This window comes from Orbicella franksi, chromosome 1 (genome assembly GCF_964199315.1).
Source record: "Orbicella franksi chromosome 1, jaOrbFran1.1, whole genome shotgun sequence".
NCBI lineage: Eukaryota > Metazoa > Cnidaria > Anthozoa > Scleractinia > Merulinidae > Orbicella > Orbicella franksi.
Genome location: NC_138145.1, coordinates 11,435,861 through 11,459,451, shown reverse-complemented (window position 1 = coordinate 11,459,451; position 23,591 = coordinate 11,435,861). Strand labels below are relative to the sequence as shown.

The window sequence follows — 23,591 nt, the reverse complement described above, 5'->3', positions numbered from 1 at the left end:
ATCTTCGCAATTCCCAGTGACGGATCCAGACCTTGAGCTAAGGGGAGAGGGGGGGGTGTATTTTTTTCTTGCCCTGCCGGCTTTTCATCCTTCTGTGATCTTTTGTTTTTTTACCCAAAATAAGGGGGGGGGCCCGAACCCCCGGGCCTCTCCCCTAGATCCGCCACTGATTTCAATTCCAATAACAACAGGTCTCAAACTCTTCTTGGGTAAACATGACTCCACAAATAACAAACAGAGACAAAGCATTACTGATAGCTATTTTTAAACGAATCCGGCTCAGTTTTCAAGTTTAATTTTTAGGGTCCATATTTCTATATAACAAAGAAACTATTACAACATATAATGATTTTCCAGCTGTGTAAATGACATTTCGATATAAACTGATATGAATTTGAAAAAAGGTGGGCCGACGTTTTTCAAATTTACCCAAATACAACCCATTTTAATCCTCTCCAGTTTTGTCCATCCATGCCCCTTCTTGGCTTTCCTGTGTTTTGTTTGAGATCTTCTATAATTTTGAGCCGTTTTTGTGATATTTCAGTTAATTCTATGGCCATTTGATCAGTGCTGAAATTGCCTAAAATTGCGTGACCTAACCCCTTTCAGCAGACATTCACATAAGAACCATTCTAGGCTAAAATCTCAATACAGGTTCTCCTTTTCAAAATATAGTTTTTTTCAAATATAATACAGTACATAACATGCAGTAAAGAAAAAGGTAACAAAAACTAGCCAGAACACTGGCAGTGTTATAAGACGCCAATACTGTACGTGAATGATTCAATATAAAGACCACATCCATGAGAACAAGTTGGGTTTTTTTTGACAAAAATTAAGAACCTGATAGTGATTAAGATACTAGGTAGCCTAATTTTACAGTAAACACCATTTATATAAGAACCCATGGAGGCTAACTTGAAAAAACCTAGGTTCTTACATGCGGGTTTTACTGTATTATATACAGACTCGCAATAAGATGTGAATTACAGCTTGTTGTCACCAAAGCTCCAACAATTTTAAGAACACTTAAGTATTTAAATATGTTGAAAATTGCCCGAGGCCACGAGAAAGAATCATGCTGCCATTAGGACTTTTAAAGTTTTTCTCATTGATTTTCATAAAAAAAAATACTTTGTTAAATACACATGTTCTAGAATGTTCGGTTACGCTGAAACGAGGATACTGCGATGACAACGAATCGAACATTTGCCAAAGTACTGAGCACTAGCTTATGCTTATTAGACTCGACTCCTTTTCATCTTTATAGTCTGAATATATTTTTCAGTTCATCAAGTTTGTTTTGCTGTGTTACTTTTGAGGCTATGAACTCAACTGTAATGGTGAACTGATATCAGTCAGTACTAAATCATATAATCGTTTCACCATCGCGGAAGACGTAGATGAAGGTGGTGTTGAAAGCTGAACTTTCTAGACTAGCCGTTTTCTACCAACCTCGTTCTCAGGGGCGGTAAGATGAGAGACCCTGGGAACGAGGTTGGTACAAAACGGCTGATTTGCACAAGACGAGGAATCATCTTGCACAGACAGTAGCCGAGAGTAATCATTGGCGTCAGCTTTAATAAGCAACTTCCTGGAATTGTTGAACCGGCCGCCACAGACAGATTTTGTAGCCACTCCAGAGAAATTCATCACCATCATATAGAAATCGTATTATAAGTCTCAGATCGGGTTAAAGGGCTACAGGACAAAAATCCAATGGACCCTTCTCTCTTAACAACAAGATCTGGATTTTGCTGATGATATCGCCCTCCTTTCCCACAGAATAAAATTCAGTCGCTGGCCACAACCTCACAAATGACAGATGTTACCATCAAAAGAGAAATAACTAAGTCATTACGAATGAAAAGCGAAAAAAAGAACCCAATCAAGCTAAACAACGAGGCCGTAGAAGATGTCTCCTCCTTAACCTGTCTGGGAAGCGTGATAGCTATGGAGAGAGGACCTGAACAGGATGTAAAGGGAGGAATTTGCAATGCCAGAGCGGTATTTATTCTCTGACTCAGACCTGTGAGGATATCTAAGGAGATATTCCTAACGAACAAAGTTAGGATTTTTAATACAAATGTTAAGACCGTCAGTCGATGTTTGGAGCAGAACGTTGAAGAGTGACAAAGAAATTCACAGATAAAGTTCAAGCCTGGTCATCAGTACTTAAGAAGATCTCTGGAAGAAAACACAGGAAGATAGGATGCTAATTTAAATAAGAAGGAAGAAGTGGAAATGAATCGGCAACAATGGGCAAGCAAGGAGACAAAGAAAAACAAGGGGAAGGCCTAAAACAACTGCGGTAGGTCAGCCGAACAAGAACTGCCACAGATAGGTTCGCGATGGCAGGAAATGGAACTCAAAGCCTAGAATCAAGACGGGTGAAGGAGAACTGTGGATGCCCTTTACTCCACAAAGGAGCGAACAAGTCAAGAACAAGAACATTGTTTTCACAAGCTGGGCCTTATCACACGTCGCAGCTGCTGAAATCTCCCTGCATTGCCTTGACTTGACCACTTTCAATTCTGATCGAGGAAAAAACATTAACGTACTCTACTTTGCTTTTGTGTTAGTATTGCACTGGTGTAAGGTGGCTGGCAATAGTTTCCACTGAGCACTTTCCAGTAGTCTTAATTTGAAAAATCAATACTAACACACATTATCAAGTGATCAGTACAATATTCATATTATACAAATACCCTATCATTGGTGAACAAGTTGCGGTCATCTTTATGGCACAATAAGTTACCAAAGCAACGTTATAATCAGATAAAAACACCCATAATTTTAGCTTTGAGTGCTTACGGTTCAAAAACATTTCTCTTTTTTATCGAATTGTGATCAGCACGTTAATTAATATACAACTTTTTGCAAAGTTTAAATCATTCGGTAGGGGGTAGGGGATGGGGTTTTTGATCCATTTCAAAGTCTCGAAAATTTAAGTTGCCTCTGAACCTTATACCACTTTTTTTTCAACTTTGCAAAAACTTGAATGTTCAAATTGTTATCGCAATTCGATTGTTAAACAAGTAGCAGTGGTCTTCATGGTACAAAAGAGTTACGATAGCAACGATACAACCTGATAAAAACACCCTTAATTTTAGGTTCAAGTGCTTCACACAAATGCTCAGTCGTTGTTAAACAAGTAGTGCTCATCTTCACAGCACAATAGGTTACCATAGCAACGATACGATAATAACAATAATAATAATAATACATTATAAGCGCTTAAGCTAAAATTAAGGGTTTTAACAGATTGTATCGTTGCTATGGTGGCCTATTCTGCCACAAATTATTAGCACTTAGGTTAAAATTAAGGGTGTTTTAACAAGTTGTATAATTATAGTCACTTAAACTAAAATTGAAGTAAAGCACTTAGAGCTGAAATTAAGGGTGTTTTTAACTGGTTATATCGTTGCTATGGTAATCTTTTGTGTCATGAAGATGACCACTACTTCTTCAACGATGATCGACCACTTGTATGATAACAATATTGTAACATCACTTGATTAAGTGGGGTAGTATTGATCCGTCAAAGTGTAACTGCTGGAGAGTGTTGTCAAGCAGCCATCTCCAAGCGTTTTGAATGATGGAAGATGGAAGTGCGATATTAACTGATATACTAACTTGGCCCTAAATGTTACGAAATTTCTATATTGGCTTCTTATAGGGTCTCCAACAAGGACTGTACACCGGTAACGTTAAGTTGAACGGTCAGAAGAGATTGATAAAAATCTTGACGATCTTCATGTAGTTTTTCAGATCTTCGCTTGTTTGACTGGTCCGTTACAAAGAAAATATTCATTCAGTTGTTGGTTGTTATACGGAATACCTGTGTTACCACTGTGTGGTGGTTCACACATAATTGGTTTAGCAGGGGGATTTTTCCCATTATATCCTCATTGTTAATCATTTCGGTAATAAATCTTCTGAGTTTCAACGTCAAATACAACGTACCGTCGGGTAAAGATTACAATACACACATATCTTGAGGAGTCCGTAGTTCTACTTCCTTTTTTCTCGCTTTCGCATCAACATGTTTTCTCCATCGCAATTTTCTTCCCTTTGTTAAAGAAAGTCTTAGATAAATCATATGTAATCAGAAACGTTTGTCTCATTTGCGCACCGAATAAAACAAAATTACTTAGCATCACAGTAGAAATGCATTTAGATAGCATTTATCCAAGAAGTGGATCAAGCTGTTTATCTCTTCTCTCTTTCGTTTTCAATCATAAAAAAAAACACAAAAAACAAAACAAAGTATTTTTAACTTTGTTTTTGTCGATATGGCTCCCGGATGCTAACATTACATTTAAAAGCACCTCTTACCTTGGGAAAAATATAGTTTAAAAATAGCTTTTGTGACGAACTGAGTAGCACAAAGTCTACCAATACAAAGGGAGATTTAAAGACAAGTTCTATTTTTTCGCGTCATCTTATCATGTGACTATCATGTGACACATTTCACCCAATCCAAATATCTCTTATCCAAATATCCCCTTTGTCACGTGACACGTTGCTACCATTCACCTTGAGAAGAAGGTGTTGTTTTGATATTAGTTTAAGATCTTTCTTATGCTAATTGTGCTCTAAAAAAAATTCTTCGTGCTCTACTTCTAACCATTCTAAATCACACGTATTTACCTCCATAGGTACTTGAAAGTAAAATTAAAACCATTCTACAAGAGAAATAAACCTCCCTGGAGTTGCATTTTTGCTTGAAAAAACAACCGCAGTGATTCATTTTACATAGTGATATTGAGGATGATAAAAAACCGCCAAAAATTGAAGTGCCTGGTGTTAAATTAAGCCCAAGTCATCCAAGCTAATATTACTGATATTATGTTTCCCAGTTAGTTGGCGCCCCTTGTATTTTTAATTCATTTCAATCATTATACAAATACGAGAAAGCGTGAGTGCAGAAGAAAACTTGTTGTTGCTGTTGTTCAATCACCCATTATCACTTTACAACTTGCAGTGCGAGGTACAGCTTAATTGACAAACGCTGAAACCAAGCGAGATTCTCTGGAACACCGGAAAGCAGAGGTGTTTCTTTCCTTGAAAGGTCAAAGGGAAGTTTGGAAGGCGGAACAGCCCCGGAATAACAAGATGAACAACACCACCGCAAATCACTCTATTGAGGAAGAACCCTTGTTCGGTTTCGAGCCCACCTTCGTGTATCCAGTCGCCACTTGTTACATATTGATCGTAGCAGTAGCAATCGTTGGAAACCTTTTGGTTTGTTACGCTATACTTGCCAATAGAAACCTCCGCCACAATCCAACAAACCTGCTGCTTTTGTCTTTGGCTGTCTCAGATCTTCTCACCGTCACGCTGGCCGTTCCATTTGACATAGAGGGACTTTTTCTGAATGGGGTTTGGAAACACGGAAAAGCGATGTGCATTACGTGGACTATGGTGTACCTCATCGCTGTGCCCACCTCGATTTTGACCCTTTTGGCCATCAGCGTGGATCGCTACAAGACCCTCAGCGATCCTCTTGGTCGGTTTCGGCGTTCGGAGTTCTTGACTCCCAACAGGGCGTTAATCGTGATCTTAATTCTCTGGCTTTACAGTATCTTCTGGGCCTTTCTTGGCATGGGATGGTTAGAAAAAGGTGAAGAGCCAATATACAAGGGCAGCTGTATGTTACCGCTCGCCAAGGAATACACGACGGTCACTACCGCCTTAAATTGGATTTTTCCGTTGTTAATCACGTGCGTATTTTACATCCTGATATATCTCATTGCTCGCAAGCATCACAAGTTCACCAACACAAGTGGTTTTCCGATGAAAAAGCCTTCCAAAGAAGATAACAGGCGGTATTTGAAAAACCTCAAAGCGGCCAAAACGACTGCAATGTTTGTGATGGCCTTCTTCATCTGCTGGATACCGTATTCTATTTTCAGCATCGCCGCGAATCTTGACGGCGATAATTGGGAAGAATTTCCTTTCAAAGTTTACGTAGTGTTGTTGATGCTCGGCTACCTTAACTCGGCGCTAAATCCCTTTCTGTTCGCCTTCCGAAATAGGCGCTTTAAAGCTGTGTATGCCAAGCTGTTTCGCTTTTCGCTCCAAACGAATCCATCGTTACGCCGGCGTTCAACCTTTTCCCAGAGCACTAGTTGCTCTGAGATTCCAGAAAACAATGACAACAAGGTTGTTCGTCTGCAGTCGATAAAAGCCAAACGGGAATCTCCTATTTTCAAACTTGAACTAACAACACCCAATATGTCGCAACGTGTCGCAACGATGTGGCCAAACGCGCGCAACATGTTGCACCCAACACTGTTGCGACATGTTACGTTGAAGAATTGCGATCGTTTGGCCAGGGTTTATATTATTATCATATTATGGCCTTATGTGCCCAAGGGCAGGAAGATGATTGAGTGAGTGAATATATTATTTGGCCCCTCATTACTATTCGCTGTTTACCGTACCCAAATTCGTTATTAGCCAATCAGAAGCCGTGTCTACTCTCTTGATATCCTGCGATATCAAGTCACTGACCTGATATGGTTATGATATCGTGTTCACTTAGCCAAATTTGGGTACGGTAAATACCTAATCGTACTTTTTTTATCATGCTTCGGCGGTATATGAAGCGCGTTTGGTCTCGCCATGGGTCTTTTTGCCCGGCTACGTCTCGCCAAAATACCAATCATGGCTTTAAAGTATATATGAAATAATTCATATTTGAACTGCGGTAGTAGATGAAAGTGAAGTATGATCATCGCAGTAAATTTTCCAATTTAAGCAGCTGGAAAGAAGAAGCCTGAAAAAAAAAAAATCAGGGCTTCAACCGGATTCGAACCCGTGACCTCCGCGATACCGGTGCGATGCTCTACCAACTGAGCTATGAAGCCACACATTGGGAGCGAGGTCAATTAATTGAGTTCATATCTTCCCGTGAGTGAAATGATGTAAAGTATATATGAAATAATTCATATTTGAACTGCGGTAGTAGATGAAAGTGAAGTATGAACTCAATTAATTGACCTCGCTCCCAATGTGTGGCTTTTTAAATCTTTTTTTTAACATGTATGTCAAACACTTTTATCATGAGCCCCTGGCTCGGGAGACTTGGGCAACCACTCCCCGTGTTCTTGACGTAAAATAAATTACCTTACCTTACCTTACCTTACCAGTTGGTAGAGCATCGCACCGGTATCGCGGAGGTCACGGGTTCGAATCCCGTTGAAGCCCTGATTTTTTTTCAGGCTTCTTCTTTCCAGTTGCTTAAATTGGAAAATTTACTGCGATGATCATACTTCACTTTAATCATGGCTTTACCAAGCGTGCCAGATATGCCGCCGAAGCGTAACAGGAAAGGCACGATTAGGTAAAATAATCCGAGTTCGAGAACCAATAAGAAAGTTACCAACACAACAGCTCAAAGTTGGGTCATTACTTAAATCATTAAGAGAGGACGAAGGATTAGCCTGCAATTCGCGATGCAATGCAGGCGTATTTTGGCGAGCGAGCGCATTTTGATCAAGCAAACGCCATCTTGGATTCAAAGTTGGAGGAGGCTTGCGGAGAGACAGAAAGGCGTCCCAGGCAGTAGAAGTGTCTCGCCCACTTTCCCTGAGTCAACAAGACGGCGAATCTACTCGATCGCGAGCTAATACCGATAACTCGTGAACACACTGAAAACGGTCCGTGGGTCATTCGTCCATTCAATTTTCGTTTAAAATCAAAAATTGAAAATTGATGTCAATTTTTGATTTTCATGATTTTTTATCATAAAAAATAAGATAGTGCCAAATTGAAAATGTTTGACTATTTTCCTTCCGGTAGAACATTGAAACAGAATTTATATTTTTATTTTAGTCCTGTCAGAGATGAAGAGAAAAATGGAACTATGCGGCAATTTTGTTTCTCCGACAATGTTGCAGTCTGTGGCATGGCTTAGTTGTTCTGTTTTCGATGGAAGTCTAAAAATGGAAAATGGAAAATTGAAATCAATTTTGGGCAAAGACGTTGCGCACTCTAAGTGACAAAAGTACCCCAGGGGGAGCTGGGGGAGGAAACGCTTCGTCCTGTTCCTCAGTCCCTCGCAGCCTTGGCGTAACGTTTCGAGCCCTTAGTTCTGGTGGAATGCTTGGCGCGTTTTCTGTGGTTGTGAGTTTATCGTTATGGCAAGCAGCAAGATACTGAACCTTTCACGCGAGGGAAAGAATCTTCGACTTCGCATCGCAGCGTCTGACTTATCGGTATCCAGACTTTCTCGAGCGTTTCAGGCAAGTAAATGCATAATTTCGTACCTCATGATTTTGCAGTGTCCCGGCTTCAAGCCGCAATGTGCATGTGCATTGGTAGCGTTCAAGTCTTAACTATTACAGTATAAATCTTAACTTTGAGCTTAAAGTCCGTGCAGAGATGTGTGAATGAAAGGAACGATAGTTTCTATTGAGAGCGAAAGCAGTTCAGAGTTCGTATGGGTCAGATGACTGGCGTACCCAGCATGCTTTACAATCGTAGCTGGACAGTGCCCATGAATAAATAAATGAATGCATGAATGAATAAATACCATAATTTAATTGTCTATGGACTGAAGTAGCAGTAAAAGGAGTACTAAATGGGAGTCCAGTATTTATTATAATGCCTGCTTGAAGGTACTTCATTTCAAGATGATTTAATTTTTTCTGAGCATTCTGATTACAAGAGTAGATAACCAGTGTCTGTGATGTACACTCTGATATTAAATACTATGTATGTGAACTCTGCCAAAGTTTGCATGGAATAAAGTAAGCACAATATACAATGAAATGGCCAACAAATAAAGGGTATTAAGTTTAGGAATGCAAGCAGTAAATAAAGAACTTTTTGATAGGTAGAAGCAAATTCACTTTATTTAAAAGAAGAATTTGGTGACATGTCATTTTGGCCAAATGAGTCTGGACGATTTAATGTGCTGCACCTGGATGATGGACATCCCCTCAAGTTATGGGAGAGGATGTGCAGGCCTCTTCAAATGTCCCACAAATTGCAGAGCAGCACTCTGGGCATCTTAGCCAAGTATTCACATATGGGGGCACTCCTGGCAGCTCTTCAAGGCCAGCACCATTTGGTGGAAATAAACGGAAAGGTGGTGCCATTGCGAAAATTATACATGCAGAAATGACCCAGAAGAATGAGAAGGGACCCCCATCTTTCCAAGAGCTGGGGCAGACATACATTAACATTAGTGAAGATACAGCTAATGTTCACTATGTTCTGTCCAAGGCAAGGGATTCCTTCAATGATCCCTCTCTGGAGTTGGTGACTAGCAATGGTCTGAAGATAATGGATAACAAAGGTACTAAAGGTCACTGTTAATTTTTGCATTGTTTTGCAAATGCTAAACTTAGATTTATATAGCACATGAAGTCTTAAATCTCTATACATGCATTATCATTGGATATGAAATAAAATGTGTAATGAAAGTAAAGTAGGTGAGCAAGGGGTGACCACCTGTTTGCCTTGTATACAGAACAGAAATATTTCATTTTAATGATAGAATGAGAATCTCTGGCAAGTGATGGGCATACACTGAACATAAGTATAGTGAGATGTCTTCCTTGTATTAAGCCTTGGTTACAGCTGTTTACGTAACTTGAGATGTTTTTTTGCAGGTTTGACCTTTTGGAAATGTGGAAGCAGAAAAATTTATGCTGTCAGGGTCGTTAGCAACACCTGGGCTTCTTTAAAGAGATCAGCCAAGTCAAAGGCAAAGGCAACTCCCATTTCATATTATGACATTTCTGATGATAGTGATGAGGACTTTACTCCTAAGAGGTCTAGAGGTGTTAATCATGGAGATATTCACATGGTAAATTCTCAAAGCAATGAAGTCAAATCAATGGTTTGTGACATATTGAAAGTAAACCAAACTTTATCCTTGCCGCTTGGAGTTGTCATACTTTTAAGAGACGCATTCTTATGCAAAATATGTCATGCAACACCTATGACGCCACCAGTAATTGCAACAAAATGTTGCAATACCTTGCTTGGTTGTGAGGAATGTGGTAATGCTTGGTTTGATGGAGCTGATGGTCTAAGTAAGAAGTGTCCACATTGCAATGAACCTAGAGGATATGCCTCTACATTTCAATTTAAAGGCATAGATGAGTTTTTAGTTGGGGTAAGGGGATTGATCAAGTGTGATGAAAATAATTCCAGTAATTAAAAGAAAAAAGAAAACAAAGTCCAGTGTTGAATTTACTGGCTTTTCAGTGCACTTGTATTTCATTCAGAATTGTAGCTGTTTTCAGTCTTGCTGTTTCAAGATAAATTATTTCATGTGCCCCTGTATAAATGTAGATGTTGTTTTATTCAGGTTGATATTGTTAAAGTAGAAACAGTGTTAAAAATTGTAACATTTTATTCATGATCAGTTGCCTATGGATGGCTTTCTTCACAGTCACTTTAAGTATTTTACCACTGTAGTAATTATTTCACATTTTAATGTAAGTAAATATTAATATTTCACAGGAAGACATGAATTGTGTCAAAAGTCAACATCAGCTGGTTCTACATAGTTGTGTTACTTTTCTACTGATGTGATGAGTATTGAATGTTCATAAAAATAAACATTTATATTGATATCATTATGGTAGTTGTAACAGTCAGTTAGGATTTAATGTTGTTGTTAGGTCAATGAAATACTGTAGACCCTCTTTAAAAGGGTAATGATTACCATTCACAAGGCAATGGAAAATGACATCAAAACTAGGATAAGCAGCATTAAAGTTATCAAAACGCAAGTTCTGGAGCTGTTGGTTCCCAGAAAGGAGATCTGTGCCAAACACTTCTGGGAGACTAAGGTGACCATCTTCCCTTTCATAAGCAAGTACAGCTTCTTCACTGGTGGGAAGCATGTCTATAGATGGAAGAATAAATGTCTTTTTATTTTCCTCCATTCTCTTGTCTGGAACTCCCTTCCCTGTAAGAATAAAGGCAAGCACAAAAAGAAACATAATCTAGTTAATACTGGTAATGCAGTACAACTTTTAAAACTTGAATTAGTCAGTAATATGACTTAAATTCTTCCTTTCCTGATGCTTAAGTGGAAATTTGTTCATATACAATTTTGTGTATATGAGGGGTGTGGGGTGGGGGAGGGGAATACCTAGATTGGTAGTCTACCAAAACTGGGATGTATTGACTTTCCACTCCCTTGGTTTGAACACCAAACCATCACAACAAACACTTACCAGGGATAGGATGGTTGTTCCAACTGGAAATCACTTGTTTGATTCCAATGTCTGCTGTCCTGGAGGTAAACCATGACACACAGAACTTGTTCATGTCATCATCCATATTTATGAGGTCTTCATTCACCATGGCATTTAGAACTCGTTTTATAGGATAGTTGACACGTGTGTTAAACTCTACCCATTTTCTCTCCGCAGGATGATTCTTGAAATGAAAAAAAAAGAAAACATATGCGGTTAACAGAAGGCATCACTTACTGGTACACTGCTGCACAAACCACATGAAGTTTTGACAAAAAAAATGTTAATCAAGAAAGTAAAAATTGAGTCTGTCAAGTGACAGACAGTTACGTATGTTGACTATGCATACACCTGCTTGGGTGTTGTTTGAATGAAAGGCACTCTTCTTGTATTGGTCCTATAAGGCATCAATTTTTCTTGTACAAATAAGGAGAGATAGAACTCTGTCCCATGGTCCACTCTTAGTTGGTCCCAAACGCCATGCTGGATGACAGCAGTTCTTCAAAAAAAAGAAGCAAACATAAAGCGTGATAGTTAATCTTGACTCAGGCATAAAAAGAAATCAGTTTTGAATGACTGGTTTGTTGATCTTTCCTCAGTGTGTCCATTTTTGCCTGGCTGTTTACAGTCACCAATATACCAATATTAACCTTGCTATTAATATTTGTCAGAGGTTATTGGGGGGGGGGGGGGAATCAGATATTTTATATAAATTGGACAGTAGTGATGCAAGGATTTTCGTGCAACAAATAGAGAAGTGCTTGTTTCCTTACTAGAGACCTAAACTTTGAAAAAAAAAGTTTTTTGTTTTAACTACTCCGGCTTAGGCTACAACTTTTGAGCACTTCTGATTGAGAAGAGGTAGGTACATTTTGCAAGGTAAGTGACTGAGAATTTATGTGATACTTCTAGTCAACAAGTTACTGTCATGTAATATTCATGATGACAACTGCAAAAACAATTCTTACCCTTAGTAATAGAATTACAATTTTAAACAAAAGACCATTTTACAGTTGTCTGCTCAGTGACCTGGCCTTTGTATGGCAGCGAGGCTAGAGTTGACCTTGTTTTGATACAGACCTCACTGCTTTTGTTGTGTAAAACAAGTTGTTCTGATGCTAACTAGGTACATTTACATGACAAAAGCAGTGAGGTAGATGTGCTCATAGATCAATCATTGTTCTTCACTGGCATTGTTGCAAAAGCCACAATCTTTCCACTATAGCCATCACATGCACTGACCTCAGTTAAACCATACATTGTCAGTTTCTCATTTTGGTCCATGTGCAACTTGTGACCAAAATAGTCAGCATGGTAAGGAAAGGGATTGGTTTGCCTGGCAGTGTTGGAATTCCTCTGGACTTGGTACAGACGAGACACAACTGACAAAGCTCTTCCAATGCGCTTGTCACCCGCTGTTATACGACAACTGGCCACATATCCTTTCACCATTTTTCTACCCCATGTGGGTCCAACCTTGAATAATAATACATCAATGATTTAATAATGTATGTATCCTATGGGTGGTACATCAGTCTGCCAGGTGAGTATTTACATCTTCCAGAAAATAACCAACGTTTGACTTTTTGAGTAGCAAATAAAACGGTAGGTTTTTACAAACAACACAAACAGTTCATGGATACCAACCCGAGCAACAACTTCCTTGGTTGCACTGTTCCAATTTATCATTTGACAGGCGATTTTGCGCGTGTATCCCATTTGCAGTAGAATGGAACGTAGACACGAATATAGATTTGCTTAAAGTCTTATTTTAATCGCCATGTGCTTGGCCCGACAAGAGATTACATGATGCATGGGGTGCGCATGCCCGCATATGATGTGTCACGCTGGACGTACCGTGACATCCCCCTCTTTTTGAAAAAGAGGTCCTAGTTACATGCAGATAATAAAAGGGGACATGATAATCAATGCTAATCAAATTAATCAAACGTCTATCAAACGACAACAGGAACTAAGAACAGTTTCATGGGTATAAATAGGAACCCAACGTCAATAAAAGAGTTTTTTGTTTGTCCCTATTTAATCTTTGAACTTGGTTGGGACAAATTAATCAAACGTCTATCAAACGGCAACAGGAACTAAAAACAGTTTCATGGGGGTAAATAGGAACCCAATGTCAATAAAAGAGTTTTTTGTTTGTCCCTATTTAATCTTTGAACTTGGTTGGGACGCGGGTGATGCGTCCAGTCCTTGTAACTTGGCTCTTTGGGTGATAACAGGTTCCTTCACTGGTTACAACAGCACCTGCTGGCTCGAGATCAATTTGCCTCTTGCTGTACGGTAGTTGGAGAGACAGTGACTGATCTGGTGTCGGTGTACTGTCTTGAGGACTGGCTTCTGACAACGGAGGTGGTCTGGTCGCCTTGTCATTGGGTATGTGTGCATCTTTGAAGTCATCTACTGGAGTCACTGTACCGATAGGCGGAGTGTTACTGCCAGCTGAGGGGGGGATTTCACTCTGGCTCCTTGGTCTCAGGTGCTCTCTTGTTCTCTGGTAGATCTTCCCTTGAATGTCCACTGTGTAGGTTCAGGGGCGCTCCATTGGCTGTGGCCTATTTAGCACAGTTCCTGGCTGCCAGGTATTCTTCAAGGTGTTCCAGACGAACACTGGTTCTCGGTTGTTAAGGGCCTTCTTGTCGCTACCAGCCTTCCTGTCATAGAATACTGCTTGCCTCTCTTGGCATTTCTGGTTAGCTTCATGGTGGAGGTCATCATTCGGGTGTTTGGACTTCAGTGCGCTTCTGCTGCTTGGGAGTGTCGTTTGGGGTTTACGTCCAAACAGCAACTCGTGAGGTGATGGCATCTGGTCACTAAGGGGAGTCGTGCGATACATCCATAAGGCTGTGTAAGGGCATTCCTTCTCCTCTAGTGCTTTTCTTAACAGTGACTTGCAGGTTCCAATTGCCCTCTCTGCCAGGCTGTTGGCTTGGTGGTGGTATGGGGAACTACAGTGTAGTGTGATGCCACTTTGTTCGCATTTGGTTTTGAATCTTTCGCTGATGAACTGAGATCCGAAGTCGGCAATGATAGTGGCTGGTAGGCCATATTCTGCAAGGATGCTTATGAAGTGGTTGCACACGGTGTGGCTGGTCATGTCGTTGAGGAGTCTTATCACAGGGAATCTTGAGTAATAATCGACGACCATAAGGTACTTCTCCTTGTTAAATTCAAAGATGTCCGTGCCGAGCTTCTCCCATGGTCGGGTTGGAAGGTCTGGCTGCAAAATGGGTAGTCTGGGCTGAGCTGGCTTGTGTTTGTTACACAGGTCGCAGTCCTTTACCATCTGCCTGATGTCAGCGGAGATACCGGGCCAGAACACTGATTCTCTAGCTCGGAGGATGCATTTGTTCTCTCCTTGATGTCCCAGGTGGATCGCTTGGAGAACTTGGTTTCTCATGGAGGCTGGTACGACGATCCTGCTACCTTTTAGTACTAGGCCGTCCTCTAAAGTGAGGTCGCATCGGAAGTTCCAAAACTCCCATAGTTCTTGCGGGCATTGTTTTCTGTAGGGAGGCCAGCCATTGTAGATGGTATTCTTCAGTAGATTCATGGTAGGATCTTGTACTGTAGAGGACTTTACTGCTGTTAGGTCAATGGGGGTGGATATGAAGTGGATGTTACGCTGTGATGCGGTGTCCTTAGTCGTAGTCTCAGTGCCATGTGTTGCTCTCGTGTGACATACTCGTGACAGGGCGTCGGCAACTGGGGTGGATCTCCCCGGCTTGTACTGGACATTGATATCAAATCGCAGGCATCTAAGAAGTAGCCTCTGCAGCCGGCCTGGAGCCTCATTGATGTTTTTCTTGAAAATTTGTGCCAAGGGGGAGTGATCAGTTTCAACTGTCACGTTTCGACCGAGCAGGTAGTACTCGAACTTCTCCAGGCCATATGTGACTGCCAGACACTCGTGCTCAATATTAGAATATCTGGACTCTGCGTCGGTGAGTGACCGGGACGCCATGGCAACAATGTGTTCATTTCCTTGAGAGTCTGACTGTCTTAGCCAGGCCCCAATGCCTGTTTTGCTTGCGTCACACTGAAGGATTGTGGGTGTACTCGGATCTGGGTCGTAATAGGAAATGAGTTTGGACGTGCAGAGTTCTTGCTTAATCCTATCGAGTGCCTTCTGGTGGTGGGGCTCCCAGCTAAAATGGACGTTCTTCTTGGTTAGCTCTCTTAGTGGCGATGTTAGGTCCGCTAGCTTTGTCGAGAAGCGGTTCAGGTAAGTTACCATGCCCAGGATAGTCTGAAGCTCCCCCATGTTTGATGGGCTCTTCATGTTGTGAATTGCTTCAAGTTTCTCCGCTGGTTGGATTCCATTCTCTATCAGAATGTGCCCGTAGAAGTCGACTTGTGCCTGCTTGAACTGCAGCTTTTCGGAGTTTAGGCTGACATTGTGCTTGCGAGTGGCCTTGAGCATTTCACAGAAGGCTTGGTCGTGCTCTGATTGGGTTGCGCCGCATACCACGATGTCATCAGCAATCCCCATTACATTGAGGATGCCCCTTGTAAACCTCATCGAGTTTGCGTTGAAAGATGTCTTGGGAGAGTTTGACCCCGAAGGGTAATCGTTTAAAACGGTACCGTCCGAAGGGAGTATTAAAGGTGCACAGCAGGCTTGACTCGTGGTCCAAGGCTACGTGCCAATAACCTTTCTTAGTGTCAACAACAGAGAAGAATTTCTTTCCATGCAGCTGCGGTAGGAGCTCATCGATGGTACGGGTGTAATAGTGCTCTCGACGTATGCTCTTGTTGAGGTCCTTAGGATCAAGGCAGAGTCTGATCTTCTTTTTGCCCTCAGGAGTTTCTCTGATGTTACATACGATTGAGTTTACCCAGTCGGTTGGCTCGGTCACGGCTGTGATGACATCGTCCACGATCATTTTATCAAGTTCCTCCTTGTATAAGGGAAGTATGTGTACTTGAACGGTGCGTGGCGGATGGATGACTGGGACAGGGTGGTCAATTAGCTGAATGTGATACTTCTCTCCCGGAAAACAGCCTAGCTTGTCGAAGCAATCTTGGTATTCTTCCATAACAGTGGGCTCGGATAGCTGACCACGTTGTGCCTCAGCTTCTGTCTTGGTTGGGGGAATGGTGTTAACTTCATCTAAATTTGTTGATATTATTCCCAGATCCTGGCATTGTCGGCACCCCAGCATAGATGGGCTTCCTGTGACTTCCACGATGTTGAATTTGATATTGGCTGACTTGTCCTTAAAGGAGACCTTTAAGGTGGCAACACCAAGGTTTTCTATTTCAGAGCCTCCATATCCTCTAAGGACATTGCTGCATGGAAGGATAGTAATCGGGAATGGGAAGTGCTGTAGGTCTGCGGAGGTGATGACGCAGGCATCTGCTCCCGTATCTACTTTCAGGCTCATGTCATGGACTTCATTAATCTTGACCTTGGCAAAGATTTTGTCTGGGTGGCTGTCGAGGGCGTTTAGTGAAATCTCTTGGGTTTGCTGGTGCTTTGTTGAAGTAAGAGTTCCAAGAAATACAGTAGTGGGTTCCGTGTCGCTTGTTTCTTCTTCTGATTCTTCTTCGAGAGCGTACTCATAATCATCCTCAAAGGGGTACTCATTCTCTAGGTGGATGTCCTGGCCCTGGTACTCTGGGCTACTCACGATCTGGTGAACCTTTTGAAGGCGTTTTTGCATGCACACTCTCGCGTAATGGCCAGTCTTGCCACAGTGCTTGCATTTTGCATTCTTGGCGGGACAATTCGCTGATTTATCATGGGTGTTTCCACATCTGAAGCAGCCTTTCGACTTGAATTGAAGTCGGCGAGGTTTTCTTCCGGTATGATCTCTTTGGTTTTGGTCGCCGTAGGAAGTTTGGTGTGTGAAGCTTTGTCCCGGTGGGTGTTTTTTAGTCGAATATGCAGATTCTCTTTGAACTGTGTGAGAAGATCAGATTTCTCGTCACCTTTGGAAATTATCTTCATTTGTGCTTTAGTGCTTTCCTCGACTTTCACCAGGTCGTAGACTTGCTTCAAGGTTAGCCCGTTACCAAGTGCTATCGCGTCTTTGCGTACTTTATCGGACGCCACGCCAAATACCAGCGTATCTCTGAGGGTATTTTCTTTAGCGGCGGGATCGTATCCACCATCTTCTATTAATAGTCGCGCTTCGGTTACGAATTCCTCAAGTGGTCTATCTCCCTGCTTTAGACATCGAAGTTGGTATCTAGCGAGGATTTCATTACTTTGGGGCTTTGTATAAGCCTCTAGTGCCGCCATAACTGGACTGATCTTGAGGTCGTCGCCTTCGCTGGCCCATGTGGTCGTGTTGTAGATTTCGAGGCCTTTGTCGCCAATCCATAACAGCAGCAGTCTCACCTTTTTCGCCTCTTCGACTTTATCGAGTGGCCCCGCGAAGATAAGTTCGCACTTCTGTTGGAAGAGTTTGAAACGCTTGTGAATGTCTCCTGGAGTGGTTCAGTCCATAGCTGGTGGTTTGAATCGATCGGCCATGTTGTTTTGAATGCTCGAAGTAATTGATGTGCTCTACAACTTGCGCGTGAATGAATTTGTGTTCGAATGCTTGAAATGCTTCACCTGGAGGATCCAGTATCTTCTCAGGATCCCGCTTCTGACACCATGCAGTAGAATGGAACGTAGACACGAATATAGACTTGCTTAAAGTCTTATTTTAATCGCCATGTGCTTGGCCCGACAAGAGATTACATGATGCATGGGGCGCGCATGCCCGCATATGATGTGTCACGCTGGACGTACCGTGACACCATTCTTTAAACAAAACCTTCGAACTGACCTCAAACTGAGTCCTCTCCTATCAGGATACGCTTCTTTTAGCAACGAACTGACTTTAGAGTGTGTTTTCCGCTGAGTCACAACAAGATCTTTTACGTACTCGACGCTTACGTCGTCCATAGTGGTGAAGACTGCTCAAGACTGTTAAATTTGCCGCTTCCTTCCTGAAAACTCTTTCCCAGGGTCTTTCCGGCATTCAAGATGGCAGACACAAGGCCGCTAGGGACTGGGGAACAGGACGGTGTTCCCTCTCCCAGCTCCCCCTGGGGTACTTTTGTCGCTTGGAGTGCGAAACGTCTTTGCCCAAAAACAAGAATTGAAAATTGATTTCAATTTTCAGTTTTCCATTTTCCATTTTTAGACTTCCATCGAAAACAGAACAACTAAGCCATGCCACAGACTGCAACATTGTCGGAGAAACAAAATTGCCACTTAGTTCCATTTTTCTCTTCATTGTTGACAGGACCAAAATAAAAATATAAATTCTGTTTCAATGTTCTACCGGAAGGAAAATAGTCAGACATTTTCAATTTGGCACTATCTTATTTTTTATGATAAAAAATCATGAAAATCAAAAATTGACATCAATTTTCAATTTTTGATTTTAAACGAAAATTGAATGGACGAATAACCCACGGACCGAAAACGCCTGACTGCAGGCTAAAAATCCCTCTAGAGTCATTTTTAGACAAACGTATTGTTTTAATATGTATAGCCTCAGTTTTAACTGATATTGAAAAGAAAAATGAGATGGAAAGGTCATGCTTAAAATTCTAATTACCATATCATTTCCATTTGTACTTTCCACCGGCAGTACACAGATAGATTAAGACGATTAAGACCGAGATTGAAATAATATATCAAACACGAAAGACAGTGTTTGAACACATTCCCAAACACCGAGAAGAGAGTTGAAAATACGACGGGTAGCGGAGTATTTTTGACGTACCTCGAGGTGTTTGAAAAATGTGCTCCAACACTGTCTTTCATGTTTGATACTTCTTCTCAATCGAAACCAAAACCAAGGGGAAAACGGAGAAATGAAATCATCAAAATCTATGCTAATTAAGATCAGACATCCAAACATTGTCACGGTCATGATTTCCTTTGTTTAAACTTGATGAATTGTTAATGAGTTTGAGAAGTTTCTAGTCTAATTGAAAGAGTGAGACACTTAAGTTGTTCAATGTCTCAGTTTCTTACTACGGAATATTGGACTTTTTATTGGGAAATATTTACAGTCAATAATGCGTGCGACGGTGAAGAAATCAACTGGATCTTTTTTTACTGTTCTACAGCCTCACATCTTGGACACTGGCTAATTCACCCGGCTGCTGGAGCTTTATTGATTGAAGCCAAATGCCATCGTCCATTGTATCTGGAATCTCAGATGTGAAAGTGAGTTGTGATATTGTAGAAGCCCTGCGAGACTTCTTTTTTGGCAGTATCTTGGGAACGACAGAAGTCTTCATCTTGGAGTAAATGTCTTTAAAGTTCTTGCTTCGGAACGCGAAAAGAAAAGGATTTAGGGCCGAGTTCAGGTAACCCAACATCAGCATGAAGGGATAAGCTTCAAGTGGTATTATGTCACTGCACGATTTACATAAGCTGATGGTAATTATATACGAGGAACACGGGACCCAGCAGAAAAAAAACACCCCAACAAACATTGAGATAGTCTTTGCTGCTTTAAGGTTTCCTAAATAACGATTGGCTTCTTGTGAAAATGTAAGTTTCCCGCACTCGCATCGTCGAATGGCGGTGACGCTTTTGCTTCGGTTCTGCGCAATGTGATAAATCGTCGTGTAAATTCCGCAGGTGATGAGTAACGGCAACGTAAAGTTTAGAAAACATGTCAGCGTAGTGTAAACTCTTGTGTAAGGAAACCAACAAATGCCTGCAAAGATAACTGATTCGCCTGGGTGAGTTCGCCAGCCCATGAGGGGAAGTGACGCAAACACAACGCTGTAAGCCCATATGAAGAAAATAACTATTAAAGCTTTTTTTCGAGTCATGAACCTCGTTCGACGAAACCTATTGAGTGGATCGCTGAGGCTCTTGTAACGATCCACGCTAACAGCCAAAAGGGTCAAAATCGAGGTGGGTACAGCAATCAAAAAAACAGTACCCCAGGTTTCGCACATCATTTCTCCATGCAGCCAGACCCCTCGTAGAAAAAATATATCTAGGTCAAGCGGCGCAGCGACCGTGGCCGTCACTAAATCCGAGAATGCCAACGACAGAAGAAAGAGGGTTGTTGGGTTGTTTCGAAGGTTTCTGCCAACCAGGATTGTACAACAAACGATTAAGTTTCCAATGATTGCCACTGCAATGATTATTATGTAACATGTTGAGACAGGATACTTGAAGGCAGCTGAGAAAGAATAATGTGGTTCATCGTCAACAACGTCGCTCGTATTTGGTGCCGACGCGTTACTCATCTCTCGTCCGTCTTCGCAACTGTTCCTGGTTCCTTATTCTCTTGTTCCTTGTTGTTGGTCCTTACTGCAAACTCCCCTGGTCCCCTGGTCTGTTTCTTGGCGGGAATAAGAGCTAAAAAGCGATCACTTTACTGACCGCACCAATCGACAAACTGAGCCTATTACGTCTTCCGTACGTCTAATCTGTTCACTTCCATGACAAATCAATATCGCATTCGATCAATCATGTGAAGTCGTGATCTGAAACACAACATAAACAGTGCCTTCATTTTTACACTACTGACCTCATCGTTATTACTTGGTTGAGTTTAAGAACTCGAAGTTTTCTCAGATTTTGACGCGTTTCTAAAGTGAATAAAACGTTCCGTTTAAACAAGGAGTAACGTTAAGTATTTTGGCTATTTATTTTATTCTTCCGGTATTCGAAACATCTTCCATACGCTGGCTATATTATCTGTGAAAATTTTCACATTGATACCCATTTACTCTAACTGAGTGTCTCTATTTACAACAGTTTGAAACTGAAGGAAAATTTCGAAAGTTTGCATGACACCCAGGGGTAAAACCTTCAGCCTTAGGATTTCATCAAATTGTTGAAATTCTTAACCCATGCAAGCTTCATTTAGCAACTTTTATACGCAAAACAATTCTAGATCAAGTTTATTTAATAACAGCCCACAAAGTTGTTTGTGCTCTGGTCGAAAGGATGTATTAGTCTAGTTCACCTAATTATTATTATTTTTTTTATTTAGATATAACAAGAATACGTAAACGTGACGGATTTACATTACCGATAATTTTCGCTGATAAGCGCACTGTCGATCGAAGAGTTATTTTCTTCCAAGAACTTATATCGGCAGGTATATCGGAATCTGCCTTGTGAAGCAAATATTGCAAGCGTTCGGTATTCAATTCGGAAGTAATTTTTAAGGAAGCGTTTTACTTCTGTTGCCATGCAGAAAGAAAAGATAGGTCTCAGTGTTTTAAGTTGGCTGTTAGTAATGATTTGTCTCTAATGCTCTGACTGTTAATTAACGGTATTGCAAGGGTATTTTTTCTCGTGTGTTTATCATCAAAATACCCGATACTGGTTGTTGTCGGAATTGAAACTGTGATAAAAATAAGAAAGCCGCCAAAGACTCTCATGACGCAGTGCGGACCTATCGTAAAAGAAACTAGTAAGAACCGAATCATTTTCACAAAGCTTTGACGTCGCTTAAGAAAATCATCGTCTGAGCCAGGCATGATCCAGAAAACACACGTTTTAAACGTGGATCAAGAAAATTGAGTGTTCTAGGGGTCTTGGAAAGGGCTAAAATAACTGCATTATTATTACTGATCCATTGAATGTTAATGAAGGAAAAGCGACCTGCTTTTGACTAAATGTACATCTGCCTGTTAGATCACCCCACCCTAAAAGTTAACAACTTCAGAACTATAACTTTCTTTGGGGTATTTATGATCTTCGCAATTCCCAGTGACGGATCCAGACCTTGAGCTAAGAGGAGAGGGGGGGGGGTGTATTTTTTTCTTGCCCTGCCGGCTTTTCATCCTTCTGTGATCTTTTGTTTTTTTACCCAAAATAAGGGGGAGGGCCGAACCCCCGCGCCTCTCCCCTAGATCCGCCACTGATTTCAATTCCAATAACAACAGGTCTCAAACTCGTCTTGGGTAAACATGACTCCACAAATAACAAACAGAGACAAAGCATTACTGATAGCTATTTTTAAACGAATCCGGCTCAGTTTTCAAGTTTAATTTTTAGGGCCCATATTTCTATATAACAAAGAAACTATTACAAAAGAGAATGATTTTCCAGCTGTGTAAATGACATTTTGATATAAACTGATATGAATTTGTAAAAAGGTGGGCCGACGTTTTTCACATTTACCCAAATACAACCCATTTTAATCCTCTCCAGTTTTGTCCATCCATGCCCCTTCTTGGCTTTCCTGTGTTTTGTTTGAGATCTTCTATAATTTTGAGCCGTTTTTGTGATATTTCAGTTAATTCTATGGCCATTTTATCAGTGCTGAAATTGCCTAAAATTGCGTGACCTAGCCCCTTGCAGCAGACATTCACATAAGAACCATTCTAGGCTAAAATCTCAATACAGGTTCTTCTTTTCAAAATATAGAGTTTTTTCAAATATAATAGAGTACATAACATGCAGTAATAAAAAAGGTAACAAAAACTAGCCAGAACACTGGCAGTGTTATAAGACGCCAATACTGTACGTGAATGATTCAATATAAAGGCCACATCCATGAGAACAAGTTGGGTTTTTTTTTTCTACAAAAATTAAGAACCTGATAGTGATTAAGATACTAGGTAGCCTAATTTTACAGTAAACACCATTTATATAAGAACCCATGGTGGCTAACTCGAAAAAAACCTAGGTTCTTACACGCGGGTTTTACTGTATTATATACAGACTCGCAATAAGATGTAAATTACAGCCTGTTGTCACCAAAGCTCCAACAATTTTAAGAACACTTAAGTATTTAAACGTATTGAAAATTGCCTGAAGCCACGAGAAAGAATCATGCTGCCATTGGGACTTTTAGAGTTTTTCTCGTTGATTTTCATAAAAAATACTTTGTTAAATACACATGTTCTGGAATGTTCGGTTGCGCTGAAACGAGGATACTGCGATGACAACGAATCAAACATTTGCCAAAGTACTGAGCACTAGCTTATGCTTATTAGACTCGACTCCTTTTCATCTTTATACAGTCTGAATATATTTTTCAGTTCATCAAGTTTGTTTTGCTATGTTGTTTTTGAGGCTATGAACTCAACTGTAATGATGAACTGATATCAGTCAGTACTAAATCATATGATCGTTTGACCATCGCGGAAGACGTAGATGAAGGTGGTATGTCTGAAACTGATTTGCACAAGATGAGGAATCATCTTGCACAGACAGCAGCGGAGAGTAATCATTGGCGTCAGCTTCAATAAGCAGCTTTCTGGAATTGTTTTTGAACCGGCCGCCACAGACAAATTCTGTAGCCACTCCAGAGAAATTCATCACTATCATATAGAAATCGTATTATAAGTCTCAGATCAGGGTAAAGGGCTACAGGACAAAAATCCAATGGACCCTTCTCTCTCAACAAC

General features: G+C 40.9%; 2 protein-coding genes and 1 pseudogene across 3 annotated transcripts; 1 reads left to right on the top strand and 2 right to left on the bottom strand.

Annotated features, from left to right (window-relative positions):
* Positions 1-4,873: 4,873 nt before the first annotated feature.
* Positions 4,874-6,654, top strand: LOC145490172 (histamine H2 receptor-like). Its single transcript, XM_081469286.1, has one exon. It carries the CDS (start codon positions 5,119-5,121, stop codon positions 6,400-6,402), a length of 1,284 nt encoding a protein of 427 aa, XP_081325412.1. The 5' UTR covers positions 4,874-5,118; the 3' UTR covers positions 6,403-6,654.
* A 2,996-nt stretch (positions 6,655-9,650) lies between these two features.
* Positions 9,651-18,415, bottom strand: LOC145490217 (uncharacterized; annotated as a pseudogene). Its single transcript, XR_014049676.1, has 6 exons — positions 18,005-18,415; positions 12,876-12,949; positions 12,475-12,704; positions 11,580-11,730; positions 11,208-11,412; positions 9,651-10,936 (listed from the first exon to the last, which is right to left on the bottom strand). The product of XR_014049676.1 is annotated as an uncharacterized LOC145490217 (transcript).
* Positions 18,416-18,689: 274 nt separating this feature from the next.
* LOC145490198 (dopamine receptor 1-like) lies at positions 18,690-20,747 on the bottom strand. Its single transcript, XM_081469319.1, has one exon. It carries the CDS (start codon positions 20,466-20,468, stop codon positions 19,320-19,322), a length of 1,149 nt encoding a protein of 382 aa, XP_081325445.1. The 5' UTR covers positions 20,469-20,747; the 3' UTR covers positions 18,690-19,319.
* Positions 20,748-23,591: the final 2,844 nt, after the last annotated feature.